The 17,121-nt window shown below is 43.6% G+C and overlaps 1 protein-coding gene across 5 annotated transcripts in view; it reads right to left on the bottom strand.

The window, feature by feature from the left end:
• Positions 1-17,121, bottom strand: part of LOC112252631 (ankyrin repeat domain-containing protein 27) — a 36,381-nt gene that overhangs the window by 2,376 nt on the left and 16,884 nt on the right. For 2 of the 5 annotated variants that reach the window (XM_042323324.1, XM_024424051.2), the window contains 20 exons: positions 14,082-14,141; positions 13,140-13,193; positions 12,940-13,005; positions 12,764-12,840; positions 12,303-12,424; positions 10,710-10,788; positions 10,369-10,507; positions 9,455-9,547; positions 8,769-8,893; positions 8,176-8,258; positions 7,862-7,977; positions 7,571-7,663; positions 6,950-7,147; positions 5,060-5,116; positions 3,081-3,197; positions 1,758-1,922; positions 1,303-1,500; positions 974-1,093; positions 535-708; positions 117-276 (listed from right to left, as the gene is read on the bottom strand). In XM_042323324.1, coding sequence (XP_042179258.1) covers positions 117-276; positions 535-708; positions 974-1,093; positions 1,303-1,500; positions 1,758-1,922; positions 3,081-3,197; positions 5,060-5,116; positions 6,950-7,147; positions 7,571-7,663; positions 7,862-7,977; positions 8,176-8,258; positions 8,769-8,893; positions 9,455-9,547; positions 10,369-10,507; positions 10,710-10,788; positions 12,303-12,424; positions 12,764-12,840; positions 12,940-13,005; positions 13,140-13,193; positions 14,082-14,141 — 2,296 coding nt within the window. Of the gene's footprint in view, positions 1-116; positions 277-509; positions 709-973; positions 1,094-1,302; positions 1,501-1,757; positions 1,923-3,080; positions 3,198-5,059; positions 5,117-6,949; positions 7,148-7,570; positions 7,664-7,861; positions 7,978-8,175; positions 8,259-8,768; positions 8,894-9,454; positions 9,548-10,368; positions 10,508-10,709; positions 10,789-12,302; positions 12,425-12,763; positions 12,841-12,939; positions 13,006-13,139; positions 13,194-14,081; positions 14,142-17,121 lie in introns of those variants that run through there. The other 3 variants (XM_042323322.1, XM_042323323.1, XM_042323325.1) reach the window with 3 other exon arrangements.

Below are 17,121 nucleotides of genomic sequence, written 5' to 3'. Positions count from 1 at the left end.
ATAATCCAAAATATGGCAGTAGTAGATTGGTCCCCAAAAAGACCAAGAGGATTATTAGGTGACAAAGTTGGTGAGAAGACATTTCATTGTGTGTTACTTGCAACATATCGCTGTACCTTCACGCTCTAGCAGGTAGGTGGTCAAGGAAAAACAGTGGCTGGTGTCTATACCGACTCTCTTACCCAGAGCCCCCTTGGGCACAGAGAGCAGTTTGATTGGTTCAGCATTGTGAGAGTCTCCAGATGCCTTCTGAAGAGTCCTCAGGATTTCAGTGTTCTGAAAGTGGAAAAACAAAAAGCCCAATTCATAAAGAACTCATTATTTCCCCCAGCTCTATAGTTGTTGGTTCAGATCTGCTACTGAAAAGAATGACATGTAGACCCATACACAAAACAGTTGGTGAGGTGCTGACGAACAGAAAGTTAGCAAATCTAAGAAAAATAAAGTTGCACATACTGTACATCTTTGTGCAACTCTGTTTAACGAGGTCACCTTGACCCTGATCTAACCCTTCAGTGGCTGTTAGATTCTCACTTTTCCCCTGGTCTCCACGGCACAGTCCAGTGCTGTCCTCTGTCTCTTGTTCCTCATGTGGACCAAGGCTCCAGCCTGCAGTAACAGCTCCACCAGGGCCAGGTGGCCCCCTTTCACAGCCTCGTGCAGGGCCGTGTTGCCCTGGATGTTGGACAGGTTCACTGAGGCGTTGCTCTGGAGGAAGACAATATAGAAACGTCTGATCGCACACCGTTCTGCTGCTCACAATAGGCAGCCTTTTTAATGAAGCTTAGGTGGTATGGTTTACAAGGTCTGGACCAACATGGTCTTTGTCAGGTGATTGCCCTGCTATCATTTTTCTACTTTTTGGTCCCTAGCAGCTAGCTATAAAGAACCCACTTAGCTGTTTATTTCTCCAGTGTGATGGTGTTGGCCTGTTTGACCCACTAGGGGGCAGCAGTATCAGTGTTCTGTTCACCTGCAGCAGGATGGTTGCCGTGTCCAGGTGACCTCTGAGGCAGGTGTGAATCAGAGGGGTGTTGCCATAGCGATCCTTCTTATTCAGCTTGGCGTTGCACTCCAGCAGTGATGTCACTACCTGAACATAAAACCAATGAGAGATTGAATCTTTTCCCATCTTAGCCCCAGACAATCTGCAGCAGACCTGCGTGTTCTTTCAAACACTTCAAACTTCTGGGCGAGTCTGCCTGGAGTCCTAGATGGAAGGGTGCTGGGACTATTCCGCAGTTTCTGATGAGCCAGGGAAGATCAATCAAACACAGCTAAATTATAGTACTGTGTGCCCACCTGTATGTGGCTGTTCTGGCTGGCCAGGTGCAGTGGCGTGGCACTCTGGCTGTTGCGTGCGTTGACGTTGGCCCCGTTGCGGCTGAGCAGGGACACCAGCGCCGTGTGACCATGGAGCGCCGCCACGTGGAGGGGAGTGAAGCCATCCACACTACTGCTGTTCACACCCAGACCACTGGCCTGCAGGCACACAAACTTCTGGAGGCAAACACGCACACACACACACACACAAACAATAAAACAGACACAGACATTAAGTTAGCTGGACAGCTCTGCAGGAACATTACAAAAAAGCTCAACAAAATCTCCATTCACCATAGCTTTACTACTACCAGTAAGGCCCTGTGTGAAGACTGCTGTTTGCTCATTGTACATCAGAAAGAGGTTTGGTTAGTGTGTTTGTCAGGGTATGGAGCCTGCAGTGGTGAGGAGATATGAGAGGGTTGTTGTCTGACCTTCTGTGACGGCCCACAGTGTGGACACTGGCACAGTGGGTGGCACAACTTAGTCCAGGAGGGCAGCCCTGCTTCCTCCTCCTCTGGCTCCTCGTCCAACCACTCCAACAGGTACCGCACCATCTCTATGTCTCCATCGGCGGCCGCACGCAGCAACTTCTCCACCTGTCAGTCAAACAGAGAGGCGCAGCCTATTAGAACACCAGACAGTAAACGCAGGGCCTTTAGAAACTGCCAACATGGATTACAAATTACAGATATAGTCAGTCCTACAAAAACTTTGTGAAAGCTCTAAATATTAGCATCCCTCAACAAATAGAAAAATACTGCATCTAATTTCACCTACATTCCCTCCCCATTTCTGTTCCCTAAAATGTTAAGTCCCCTATTTAGGGGACTTTGAGCGGTTCTGGACTAGTTCCGACTGATATTTCTGTGCACAGTGTGCTCTGTGAAAGGCGCAACATCAATTGCTTTACATTCCCTAAAAGTTCTGGTTGTCTTGATTCAAATGCGCTATTTGCAAGCACAGCTGTGAGGTTCACAGACATATTTGCATAGGGAGCGACATGACATTTTCTGGCCTATCCAGACAAAGGAACGATTTCCAGTTCCTGTGACCCTCGTAGATGCACATGGAATAGCGCATATGAAAACGGGAGAGTCTAGCAGATGTAACAGATAGAAAAAACAGAAATTAATTTTGCAGAATTGAAACAAGACGACTTCTTCTAGGTCACAGATGCACAAAATCTCTGTGCTTAAAGCAGAAGTTGTAACAAGTCTGCACACATTTGAATGGTGTCTGAGTCGCTCAGAGGACGTTTGGCGGAAAAAGTTGTCGGTTCTATGAAAAATGGTGCCAATATTGTACTGTCACTAAGTATGATCATATTTATTTGACAGTTATAAAGCTGACATCTTATAGTAAGTCGTTTATAATTTGATTGTTACTATACTTAGAAAGCACTTCAGTCATTTTAAGCCCATTGCCCTACTTTTGTTGAATAGGGGGAGAAAAAAAAATCGTATGATTTCTCATATTTGTACTATGTTCTTCAGCTTGTGTCATCAAAAGTGAGTACACCTCAGTAATTTATAACCACTTACCAGAAGGGTGAGTCCCAGACCTTTCTAAAACTATGCAGCATTACCAGTTATTGTTTATGGCCATCTCATGAAAATAATTACTTTTGGATATGTCTTTTTTGGCAGAAATCTACATTTTGTCCTAACGCTCAAGAATTGAATTAAGAGGATGGTACTCCTCAGACATTTTCAGGGTCAACTGCCTAAACCAGGGGTACTGAGTGCTCTGCTCACCTCTTTGTGGAGGACCCTGTCGCAGTCGGGCCTGGCCTCAGAGCTCTGGGAGGTGGTGCTGGAGACAGAGGAAAGGCGGCTGCTGCAGTCAGAGGCCTCGGGAGAGCGGTTAGGGGACTGGCAGGGACAGCAGGGGGAGAGAGAGAGCCCCGTCAATCAGCTGGCCATACCACACCCAGATCATGATCCGGTTTCCCGATAGAACTTAAAGTCACCAGTGTTTTAACGATGCATCGTTACTATAACGCCCAAAGATGTCACATGCTTTTCCCAAAACACCACGTAGACCATGTTAGCTACAGTGCCTTGCGAAAGTAGTCGGCCCCCTTGAACTTTGCGACCTTTTGCCACATTTCAGGCTTCAAACAAAGATATAAAACTGTATTTTTTTGTGAAGAATCAACAACAAGTGGGACACAATCATGAAGTGGAACGACATTTATTGGATATTTCAAACTTTTTTAACAAATCAAAAACTGAAAAATTGGGAGTGCAAAATTATTCAGCCCCCTTAAGTTAATACTTTGTAGCGCCACCTTTTGCTGCGATTACAGCTGTAAGTCGCTTGGGGTATGTCTCTATCAGTTTTGCACATCGAGAGACTGAATTTTTTCCCATTCCTCCTTGCAAAACAGCTCGAGCTCAGTGAGGTTGGATGGAGAGCATTTGTGAACAGCAGTTTTCAGTTCTTTCCACAGATTCTCGATTGGATTCAGGTCTAGACTTTGACTTGGCCATTCTAACACCTGGATATGTTTATTTTTGAACCATTCCATTATAGATTTTGCTTTATGTTTTGGATCATTGTCTTGTTGGAAGACAAATCTCCGTCCCAGTCAACATTGGATCGTTCAGAGATCCTCACTGAACTTCTGGAGAGAGTTTGCTGCACTGAAAGTAAAGGGGCTGAATAATTTTGCACGCCCAATTTCAGTTTTTGATTTGTTAAAAAAAGTTTGAAATATCCAATAAATGTCATTCCACTTCATGATTGTGTCCCACTTGTTGTTGATTCTTCACAAAAAAATACAGTTTTATATCTTTATGTTTGAAGCCTGAAATATGGCAAAAGGTCGCAAAGTTCAAGGGGGCCGAATACTTTCGCAAGGCACTGTAAGTGCTTAGATGGAGCATGTGTCGATACTGATAGCGCCGCTCTCAGATCAGCTTTCTCCATTCAAATCTCATTCAAATGATTCCACAATTCTGACGACGGATCAGCTCCTAAATAGATATTACATGGCTGCAAATGTTGAGGCGGCTTATTCCAATGCTTACCCCATAATAATGCACTAAATCATAGATTTGGCACATTATTGCGCTCGTTGTTTCACAACATTAAATATATTGAGGCAATTTAAGACAGTACCCTAAAATAAAATAAAACGTAATTGATTGAACATGAAATGGAGTTCAACATCATTCAAATACATAGGCCTATGTAGCATATACTATATTATTTTAATGCAGTGATCTCGGTTTGTATTTGAAGCATCTTTGTATCATTCGCTTGTTTGTAGCAATTGCAAAGACATTGGCCACTTTTAAGTTCGTTCTGAAGTTATCTGCAGTTACAGAGAGACAGAAACATCTTGATTCTAAGTTTAGCAGAGATTTTCTAACGACCCACTTAGCTTGTTCTTCGAGTGGTCTGAGGTAGTGAGTAAACAACTAGCGTTTTCCAGTGAAACTCCACCAACGACGGTTTTGGGGAACAGCTCTGCGATTTAATGATGCTCCTACGAAGGTTTTAACAATGAACTTAGCCTTGAGATGCTTTTGGGAAACTGGGCCCAGGCTGCTTCTAGCAGAGCAAGTAAAGAGATTTCTTTGGAATATTTAGGACAATACACCTACAGGATTCTGGTTAATGGTATTTTAACAGCCTGGCTGGTTAGAGCCATTAGTTTATCGAATTAAATGCTGTAGTTCCACTATTCTGAGTCAACTCTTCTCCTATGTGATGACATTTGACTTACATCATTGCCATCTCTTCTGTGAGAACTGTTGTGTGTCAACTCCAGCAGCGTCAAAATCTGCAAGACAGACATTGGTACACACACACTTACATACATATGAGCACATACAGTGCATTGGGAAAGTATTCAGACCCCTTGACTTTTTACACATTGTTACATTACAGCCTTAATTCTAAAATTGATTCAATTGTTTTTCCTCCCCATCAATCCACACACACAATACCCCATAATGACAAAGCAAAAACAGTTTTATTACTTAGTTAAAAAATAAAAATAAAACAGAAATATCACATTTACATAAGTAGTCAGACCCTTGCTGAATCAGAATTAGTTAGATAAATAAGATGTTTTATTTACTTTCATAATATGCTTATGTGAGATACTTGTCATTAGAATGTCTCTTTTTGGACTATACTGTCAGCGGTTGCATTTTCCTTTCTTCTCTAGGGAAAAGTCACTTGGGCCCAGAGAGGGGAGAGGTCAGGCTTGTCTTCATATGTGAATGTATCTGTTAAACCATGTGAAGGGATGATTAAGGGGGAACCAAATTATCTCTTGGCTCCACAATGTCTGTGCACAAGTCACTCCCCTCAGTGAGCTTGTCCAGGGGTGGGTTGTATTTGAGATGGGAGTATCTAAAGTTAATTGATATATGCCATTGGATGAGGTAATGTTTTGGTACTATGAAGTACCAAGAACGAGATTAGAACCTCGTCTTAGAGAACAAACTGAACGATAATTTATAGCTAATGCTATCTGGCTATGGGATACTCCTCTCTCAAGTAAAAGGCCCTTTGTGAAGTTTCTGAGATCTGTGGTTCGTCATGAGAGTTGAGGGGTGTATCCTGGCTATAAAAGATACTAGAATTCTTTTGTAAGCACTTTCAGAATTCATTTATAGACACTGAATTGATCTGAGAGTCAAAGGGCTATGGTGAAGCTCATATAATTAAAGGATTAAGTTTAAAATATAACTGACTTGTGTGTGATTTGTAAGCTCTCCTCATTTAGTAATACAGGAAATTCCCACGACACCCTTTACTCAGTACTTTGTTGAAGCACATTTGGCAGTGATTACAGCCTCTTGGGTATGACGCTAAATGCTTGGCACACCTATATTTGGGAAGTTTCTCCCATTCTTCTCTGCAGATCCTCTCAAGCTCTGTCAGGTTGGATTGGGTGCGTCCCTGCACAGCTATTGAGATGTTAGATCATGTCGAAGTCCTGGCTCTGACTGGACATTCAGAGACTTGTCCCGAAGCCACTCCTGCGTTGTCTTGACTGTGTGCTTAGGGTCGTTTGCCCCAGTCTGAGGTCTTGAGCAGGTTTTCATCAAGGATCTCTCTGTACTTTGCACCGTTCATCTTTCCCTCAATCCTGACTAGTCTCCCAGTCCCTGCCACTGAAAAACATGCTTCACTGTCAGGATGGTGCCAGGTTTCCTCCAGACGTGACACTTGGCATTCAGACCAACGAGTTATATCTTGGTTTCATCAGACAAAGAATCTTGTTTCTCAGGGTCAGAGTCCTTTAGGTGCCTTTTGGCAAACTCCAAGCGGGCTGTCATTTGCTTCCGTCTGGCCACTGTGGAGTGCTGCAGAGATGGCTTTCCTTCTGTAAATTTATCCCATCTCCACAGAGGAACTCTGGAGCTCTGTCAGTGACCATCGAGTTCTTGGTCACCTCCCTGACCAAGGCCCTTCTCCCTCGACTATTCAGCTTTCAACTTTCCGAAACACATACTTCATTTAAAAAAAAGAAATGTAAAGGGCCCATCTGGGTAGGTGGTAAAATGTTTGCATGTGACTGACTAAGGTGCTTTGGATAAAAGCGTGTGCCAAATAGCATATATTAGGTGGTTTTAGCAGATCAGGGGGTCTCACTCCTCACCTTAGAATTCAAAGCACACTGTAGTGGAGAGTCCTTGGCCTTGTTGTAGATGGTGGTGCTGGCTCCGTTCTCCAGCAGAACCTCGATGATGCCCTCGTAGCCCCAGCGGGCCGCGATGTGCAGGGGGGTGTCCCCCTTGTCGTTCTGGATGTTCAGACGGCACGTGGGCAGGTCGTAATACACCAGAGCCTTAACACACTGGGACACGGATGGGATAACACCGTCAGACTAAAAGCAATCTCCTCTGAACTACCATAGAGCGCGACACTGTCAGTAGAGGCTGTCGTCATCATCCTCCATATACCTGTACTCATTTACAGCAGAAAGGACGGGCTCATAGTATTGGCTGGAATGGCATTGAACGCAAACACATGGTTTCAATGCGTTTGATACCACTCTATTCACTCCATCCAAGCCATTATTATGAGCCATCCTCCCCTCAGCACCCTCGTGTGATACAGATACTTTCATTTCTATCCCATGTACTGTGACTGGTTGCACTTCCTCAGCTCTATCCCTCAGATTATCAAACACATTGGCACAGTCAAAAGCTGTTGAAATGACAGATTGTGACTTTAAAAAGACAGATTTACACTGCAGTTGCTCCCCAGACTGACTTACATCTTCATGTCCATACATACAGGCCAGGTGCAGAGGAGTGTTTCCATTGTTGTCCTGGGCATCTGTGTTCGCCTTATAGTGCAAGAGCAGCAGCTGGGTGGGAGAGAGAGTGAGAGAAAAATATGTCAGAGAGATTGAACAGTTTGTGTAACAGAAGTATCCTTTTTGTATACAGTTTCTGTGATAGTGTAGCTCATCTTAGCCTGGTTCCAGATCTGTTTAGGAGTAGGTAAGGCAGCACAAAAAGATCTGGAACCAGGCTATAACTGTCCTGCTAGCATCCCGTCTCACCGTGACTCCCTGGTAGCCCTTCTGACAGGAGAGGTGCAGGGGTGAGAGGGCGTGGTAGTCTGTGGCGTTCACCAGAGCGCCCTTAGACACCAGCAGGTCGATCAACAGGGACTGACCTGCCATGGCAAAGACAGGCCTTTTACTTTATTTAGACAGTGGGGAATGAGAACGGGAGACAGACGGAAGGGGATGAAAAGTACAGAAAGTGGCAGATCGGGGATTTCGATTCCCCCTGCCTTTAGGGTCTATGTGTAGTCCCAAGGAAGATTTGTGGATCAATAGGCCACCCTCAGGCACTTATTAGCATCACCTACCACAGATAGCAGCGACATGAAGTGGCGTGTATCCTCTATCGTCTCGAGAGAAGGGCGTTACAATGGACGGGTCATTCAGTCTTCTGCGCGAAGCAGACACAGTAATAGAAAAAAGGGAAATGAAACTTCAAGGGGAATTACAAAAGTAGGAGAATAAATCACGTGTTCGGTTTCTATCCACTGCATTTAATGACAATAACACAGAAAGATAATATGATTCCACTAGGAGTGAGAGAGGCAGAAAAACAGACAAGTGAAGTGTCTGAGACCTACCTGATGGGTGGGGGAAAGGGGATATCTAGTCAGTTGCACAACTGAATGCATTCAATTGAAAAATGTCTTCCGCATTCCTCTGAATCAGAGGTGCGGGGGGGCTGCCTTAATCGAAGTCCACGTTATCGCCGCCCGGGGAGTAGTTGTTGTGGGGGGGTTAACTGCCTTGCTCAAAGAAAGAACAGCAGATTTTTCCACCTTGCCCGGCTCGGGTATTCGAACAAGCAACCTTTCGGTTACTGTCCCAACGCTCTAATTGCTAGGCTACCTGCCGCCCCGTCATAACAAACCTATGTGTGGTATTGCGTGCGTGTGCTCACCCAGAGACCCGGAGCTCACAGTGATCACAGGAGCAAAGGGGGTGACACATCTTCACCCCGTCCTCATCGCTTTCGTTTTCACTCAACACACGCTTGACCTCCGCTTCGTTACCGTTGGCTATGTGCTACAGGACACACACACAATCAGTAAAAAAAAAAAATCATAAATCATACGGATAATAGATTTTTTTGTAAACCCAAAGAAAGTTGGTTAAACAATGTTTTCATGTGAACAAATTCAATTGTTTAATGAAGTAAGGTATCCATTTAGCCAATAGACCATGATACCCAGTCAGTGCTGGGGAAGCTACTCTGAAATCATAGTTTACCAAGCTACCAATAACTTCACACTAGAGGTTAACGCTACACTAAAGTCACTTTGAAAAATGTCACAGACTACAAATTGCAAGAACAGGTCACTCTGGGGTCAGGTGTTAACAGACTGTGTAATTTAGCCTACTAAACACGAAAACTGTTTCAAGAGAGAATTAGGCAGGTCTGATGCCCTCATATTTTTGCAAAAAAAGCTGTGTGTAGTTAACTTTTTTGCCATGTAGCTATTAATGACAGAAACCACTACCAAGAATTGAGTTCAACTATAAATTACTAATTTACAACATGTAGTTCACTACTCCCCAACACAGAGTAAAGCTTTCCTCCCCCCTAAAACTTGGTCATGTTCTCACCTCAAACAGACAGTTGATGGGGGTAGCATCGTTCTGAGAGAGCAGGTTTATTTTCTGTGTGAAACGCACCTTGTCGTTCAGTTCCCCTGAGCCCTGCAAACAGACACAGTCACTTACTCTGCACACAGGACTTTTTTCCTCACTCATTTCGGTCAAGTTCGCTCACTACTGTGGCCTGTTATGACAGGTATTGCAGTGATAAAGTGGTGTATCTAAGTCAACAGCGCTAGGATATCAGCTACAACAATGTTGTATAAAGCTATTTTCACAACATTGAGCCAAGTCAAGCTAGCCAGGGCCCAGGTACACTGAGTGAACAAAAACATTAAGAACACCTTCTCTTTCCATGACAGACTGACCAGGTGAATCCAGGTGAAAGCTATGATCCCTTATTGATGTCACTTGTTAAATCCACTTCAAAATCAGTGTATATGAAGGGGAGCAGACAGGTTAAAGAAGGATTTTTAAGCCTTGAGACAATTGAGACATGGATTGTGTATGTGTGCCATTCAAAGGGTGGATTGGCAAGACAAAAGATTTAAGTGCCTTTGAACAGGCGCACCAGTTTGCGTCAAGAACTGCAACGCTGCTGGGTTTTTCACACTCAACAGTTTCCTGTGTGTATCAAGAACAGTTCACCACTCAAATGACATCCAGCCAACTTGACACAACTGTGGGAAGAGTCTATGCCCCGACCAATTGAGGCTGTTCTGAGGGCAAAAAAGGAGGGTGCAAATCAATATTAAAAGTTTTGTACACTCAGTGTAGTGTAACGTAAGGAAGGAGCCACCCTGTGTGAGTGTTACTGTACTTTGTTGTGCTCACCATTTGTCTCTGGCTCAGGAAGTTGACCTAGCTGATGACTGTGTGAGTTCTTACTGTGCGAGTACTACTGTACTGTAATGTACTGTCACCTTTCGTTCCTGGCTCAGGTTGAGGTTGCCCTGGCTGATGAACTCGACGGCGGCCTCGAACGACGTCAGCCAGTAGCTCAGCTCGTCCTTGGTGGAGCTACAGAAATGGAAGTTCTTGATGTAGCTCAGGTTGGCCATCCTGGAAGAGTATTAGTTAAACAGAACACTGGCTTTTAATACATTATTTACTAGTTAATGAATCAATCAATGACTCGGTTTAATTACTAGGTCACTTTAGTAATTCATTCATTCATTCAACTAGTTTACTTGAAGTAAATCAAGTCATTCCATGGTCAGTGGTATTAGTAGGTTGAAGGTTTTCTGCTGAACATCTTCCTCACCAATTGGGGATCTCCGTCTTCACAAGTAAGTACAGAATGACAGAGAGAAGATCGTCTGCACATACGGCCTCAATGCTCACTGCATGTGAAGGAAAAAAGGAAGAATTCAATTACGGTGGTTCCTTCGGTAACTGTAACCTGTTAATGTGACTGAGGTTTATGGCAGGGGGCACACAGTAGACTAGAGAGAAGGCTCTTTAAAATGAATACATCAAAACCGCTTCATCCTACAGACACATGAGCGTTGCTTTACAGAGTTGCTTTACCTGTGAAATGCCCACACAGTCGTCTAACCTCTGTGAGACAGACACTCTGCCTCTTTCCTTGTCGTTTAGGCTTTAAATTGGTCAATTGGCTGTTTGGCCAACAGAAATTACGAGTGGATCACACCACGCCACAGAGACAGGGTAAGGGTTGTTATGTGGCCAACAAGGTTTTATTTCCAAAACAAACTGGACAAACACATTCGGCCCTAAGAGTCAGGACATTGTTATGCGTAAGTACAGAGTTAATTATATTACCAGGCAGGGAGTGAACAGAAATTGAGGAATGGAGGACATTATGTGGGACTGTGCAGAGTTCAGTCAACTTTCCAACACACCCTGACCTGGGTAGTTACAATGACCAGCCTTGTAAGCTACTTATAGTAACTCAATGTCATCGTAAAACAGCCACTTGTGCACATTTAACATTTCTACCTGTAACTTTCTGGATGAAAGCTAAAATTATATTTGACTCCAGAGGCCGAAGCATGACCTTACATGTGGTAAAGAAGTCAGTGGAACACAGGCCATTGGGGGGGGGTAGAAAAGGGATGGCGGATTGGCACACAACCAACCAATCTGATCTAACAAAGTGACAATCCGTAATGATTTATGTATTGTAACAGGCCCACAACGCGGTTACTACAGTCCGATTTGGATATAATTGGCTGTTTCGATGCATAACATTTAGAAGTAGCCGCTTTTCAGGCTTCGAAAAAGTGACTCCTAAATGCTCTTATAATCTGGTAAGCTGGTAGCATATTATAAGCTGGTAGCATAGCTAGCGTGGAGAAATGGGCCGTGGTAGACAGTCGTTTTTAACTGGAATGCAGTTGGTGACAATAACATGAAATTGTATTGGGGTTGACATCCATACGAGCATTATACTCAAGATTTTTACCTCAACACAGTGTGAAATATACATATAAACAATAGCCTAAATGTAGGCTAATTTTGCTGAGGGGCAATGAGGAGATTCGGGATCTTTCCCCCACACGTTTCCATGGCATTTCCACTGTTTCGGTTTTTTAAACCTTTATTTAACTAGGCAAGTCAGTTAAGAACAAATTCTTATTTACAATGACGGCCCACCGGGGAACGTGACTGGCCCAACGCCCTAACCACTAGGCTACCTGCCGCCCCATGGTTGTGTTTCTTTGATCTCTTTACCGCATCTATAGTACCATAACAAACAGTCCAGAATCCATTTTAAGGCACATTTACGTTCCAGTCTCAACGGTGCTGTTTGTGACACAACAACACTGTGTAAACTTCTGCCGACGTGACATGAAATGCAGACAGAGAGACAAGAGACAGACAGATGGTATACCTGAGCTGCTGGGGGACTGCATGATGGCGAGTCCCACCTTTCTGAGGCAGAGCAGCTTGTGTAGAGGAGAGGTGCAGTGGTTCAACTGGCTCAGCTCTCTCTTGGCCCGGGGTATATTTGTACTGTATTTGGTAATAGGGAAATACAACTGGGTATTGATACTATAGTAGGATTCAGGGACACACTACAGGTTATAGTAGTGAATGGCTAGGTGATATTGATACTGGATGAGACAGGCAAACATACTCCTATAGTCTATAGACACAACGGAACAGGTTCTCTTATATCAGACCTATTCGATATGATGATCAGTTTGTATTAGAAGTGGTATATGAGCGATATGGTGGTGTGGCCCCTTTTTGTTTGTGTTGTATGCAGACTTGCAAAGTTTCTATGTCCAGCATCTATGATGTGATGTCTGTATATGGTTAATTTGGACTGTAAGCATAAAGGCGACCAACCTAAATTCAGATTTGACCCCCACGTCTTTCTGCTGCAGGTCCTGCAGACCTCTGGTGGTTTTGTTGAAGGCAGAATCCTGTTGAAACAGTGATAGTTAACGTGGACATTAACCTTTACCGCATGGGGATTCTGAGGCTATAAAAAGACTGACTGTAATATAAAATACTGTACAGACCTGGCTGGCTTCAAGAGTTCCCACAAAGTTAAAGATTAAATCATGGATACCATGATGTATATACATCTGAAAGATAAAACAGAAAATATGTATACTGACAACATTTCATAAAAACAAATGAAGCATTATAGCGTCACACAACTACTCCATAGGGCAGTTTTCAAATGTTCAATACAACACAATAGACAGAATTCTCTTACTTCCACCGCTTGTTTAAGGAGAGTCATCTGGAGCTCCTGTTTGGCCAGCACTTTCTGAAAAACAGGAGGTATAACCAATCTGGTTCATATCTCAGGAAAGACAACTGGGTCGTGGTCCAGTAGGCACGTAGAAATGGAAAACCTGAACTTGTCCAATAAGAAACATTTTAAAAACATTGCTACAGTGTGACCTACTGAACTGAACATGACTCGAGATATGTAGATAATCAGGCAGTGTTGCCGACTTAGCAACTTTGTCACTAGATTTAGCGAGTTTTCAGACCCCTCCAGATACTTTTATTGGTTAAAGAGTATAGCAACACGTTTAGCTACTATTCAAGGCTACCCCAGCAACTTTTGGTTGATTTAGTGACTTCCCTATTTGTGTGAGTGTGTGCCCACTTGGCTGAGCCTAGCTGTGCTGCTCTGAGCACTGCTACCTCTCTACCAGCTGCTGCTGCACGTGTGCACCTTCCCCCACCTCTCTCGCTCCCTCCCGCGTCTCTCTCCACTCTAGCCTCTCGACTCCCTCTCTGCTGCTACAGCGAGAGAAATGAATTTATTAAGTTGTTCCTTATTGTTAAATAAGCTCTCTAGCATACTTTTTTTTTAATATTGCAAAAAAATAATCATTCTAAATAAGTTAGCTACCATGCATTTGAACAAAAATTACTTTTTTAAATACAAATTAATTTATTCCTTTTTGTTCTCCTTCAAACATTCTATTAATTTTTGCTTTGGAGAATTTTGCATTGCATGAGAGACTGAGGGACAGCACAAGTATTTGTTATTTTTTAGGTGCAAAATAACATTATGACATCGCTATTACTTCATAACGACATCTAGTGACTTTTAGCGACAAATGGAGCAACCAACAGCTACCTTGCTAGAAAAATAGTTGGCAACCCGACAATCTAACAGTCATGTTCCTACAGTACTTACCAGGCTTGAGTCTCTCAACAGGCACTGAAGACATTTAGTATAAAGGGCATTCACTGAGTCCTGAGGGGAGAGGACAGTCACAGGTTAGAGCAGTGGTCACAGCAGAATAAATATTATATTTCGCATAGAGTCCGGTCCAAAATTATTGGCACCATTGATAAAGCTGAGCAAAAAAAAACAGAAAAAATGTAATTTACAAATACTGAGCTATATTGTAGGCTCCCATTTTATTTTTTTTTATTTTTTTTACATGTAATTATACTAACACAATTGGTCAGAGAAAACAATTGTGTTTAAAAAGTAATAAAAAAATAAAAATAGGGGTCTAAATTATTGGCACCCTTGTTTTCAATATTTTACCTTGAGAGGATGATGCCACTGAGCCTTTATCTAAAATGTTTAATGTCTTCACTGACATTTGCAACCTCTCCCTGTCCGAGTCTGTAATACCAACATGCTTTAAGCAGACCACCATAGGGCCTGTGCCCAAGAACACTAAGGTAACCTGCCTAAATGACTACCGACCCGTAGCACTCACGTCTGTAGCCATAATGTGCTTTGAAAGGCTGGTCATGGCTCACATCAACACCATCATCCCAGAAACCCTTGGCCCACTCCAATTTGTATGTTAGCCCAACAGATCCACAAATGATGCAGTCTCTATTGCACTCCACACTGCCCTTTCCCACCTGGACAAAAGGAACACCTATGTGAGAATGCTATTCATTGACTACAGCTCAGCGTTCAACACCATAGTACCCTCAAAGCTCATCAATAAGCTAAGGACCCTGGGACAATATACCTCCCTCTGCAACTGGATCCTGGACTTCCTGACGGGCCGCCCCCAGGTGGTAAGGGTAGGAACCAACACACCCGCCATGCTGATCCTCAACACAGGGGCCCCTCAGGGGTGCGTGCTCAGCCCCCTCCTGTACTCCCTGTTCACTCATGACTGCACGGCCAGGCACAACTCTAACACCATCATTAAATTTTCCGATGACACAACAGTGGTATGCCTGATCACAGACAACAACGAGACAGCCTATAGGGAGGAGCTCAGAGACCTGGCTGTATGGTGCCAGGACAACAACCTCTCCCTCAACGTGATAAAGACAAAGAGGGTGATTGTGGACTACAGGAAACAGAGGCCCGAACACACCCCCATTCTCATCGACGGGGCTGCAGTGGAGCAGGTTGAAAGCTTCAAGTTCCTTGGTGTCCACATCACCAACAAACTAACATGGTCCAAGCACACCATGACAGTTGTGAAGCGGGCACGACAAAACCTATTCCCTAAGAATTGTCAAAGACTCCAGCCACCCTAGTCATAGACTGTTCCCTCTGCTACCACACGGCAAGCGGGAACCGGAGCGCCAAGTCTAGGTCCAAGAGGCTTCTAAACAGCTACTACCCCAAAGCCATAATACTCCTGAACATCTAGTCAAATGGCTACCCAGACTATTCACATTGCCCCCTCCACACCACTGCCACTCTCGGTTGTCGTCATAGTCACTTTAATTAACTCTACCTACATGTACATACAACCTCAACTAACCGGTGCCCCCGCACATTGATGCTGTACTGGCACCCCCCTGTATATAGTCTTTATTTTTTACTGCTGCTCTTGAATTACTTGTTACTTCTATCTCTTATTCATATTTTTTGAAACTGCACTGTTGGTTAGGGGCTCGTAAGTAAGCGATTCACTGTAAGGTCTACACCGGTTGTACTCAGCGCATGTGACTAATATAATTTGATTTGAGAACACATTGGGAGTGATCTTAGACCCTTCCTTTATACAGAATTGTTCCAGATTGTTGATATCCTTCATCTGCACTTATGGACTGCCTTCTTCAATTCAAACCACAGATTTTCAATGGGGTTCAAGTCCTGAGACTGTGCCATCTGTTGCAAAATGTTGATTTTGTGGTCAAACCATTTATTTGTAGATTTTGATTTGTGCTTGCGGTTATTGTCTTGCTGGAAGTTCCACTTGCGGCCAAATTTTAGCCTCTTTGTAGCCCAAAACATGGTTGCCTCTGCAATGTCCTGGTACTGGGTAAAGTTCTACTATAAAGTTCCAAAGGGCCACAGGACCAGTGGAAGGGAAATAGCCCCAGAACATCAAAGATCCACCACCTTTATAGAGTTCTTTTCTGTATACGTATATTTTTTTCCGATGCAAAACACTACTGGTGTGCGTGGACTAAGAGCTCTACTTTCATATCATCCAACAAATGTAAACGCCTGGAGTTTGCTTAAATGGTATTGGCACTTGGATTGGAACCGGTGCTATGGTCAGATGACATGAAAATAGAGCTCTTTGGCCAAGCACAACAGTGGTGGGTTTTGCATCCTGGGGCCCTTGTTAAGGTCAACAGCATCATGAACTTTACCCAGTAAATCATTTCCCAATTTTTGGAGCATACAATTGAGCTCAGTATTTGCACTTATTTTACACAGTATTTTTTGCTCAGCTTTCTCAAGGATTCCAATAACTGGCTCGGACTATGTTACTCTGTCTTATACAGTACTATGTGTATTAATAGTATAGTATCTATCACATTAGAAATGAGTGCACTAGCTATGTATTTCAGTATACATAGTGTACAAAACATTAGGAACACCTCCCTAATATTGAGTTACACCCCTTTTTCCCCTCAATTCGTCAGGTATGGATACTATAAGGTGTCGAAAGCGTTCCACAGGGGTGCTGGCCCATACTGACTCAAATGCTTCCCATAGTTGTTGTGTCAAGTTGGCTGGAGGTCTTGTGTGTGGTGGACCATTCTTGATACACACGAGAAACTGTTAAGCGTGTAAACCCCAGCAGCATTGCAGTTCTTGACACAAACGGGCGCGCCTGACACCTACTACAATAGCCCATTCAAAGGCACTTAAATATTTTGTCTCACCCATTCCCCCTCTGAATGGCACACATCCACAATCCATGTCTCAAGGCTTAAAAATCATTCTAGAATTATTCTCCTCCCCTTCATATACACTGATTGGAGTGGATTTAACAGGTCACATCAGCAAG

The sequence above is a fragment of the Oncorhynchus tshawytscha genome, linkage group LG06, assembly GCF_018296145.1.
Source record: "Oncorhynchus tshawytscha isolate Ot180627B linkage group LG06, Otsh_v2.0, whole genome shotgun sequence".
In the NCBI taxonomy this organism is placed as follows: Eukaryota; Metazoa; Chordata; class Actinopteri; order Salmoniformes; family Salmonidae; genus Oncorhynchus; species Oncorhynchus tshawytscha.
The sequence above is the reverse complement of the archived record's forward strand: the minus strand, read 5'-3'. Positions and strand labels throughout refer to the sequence as shown.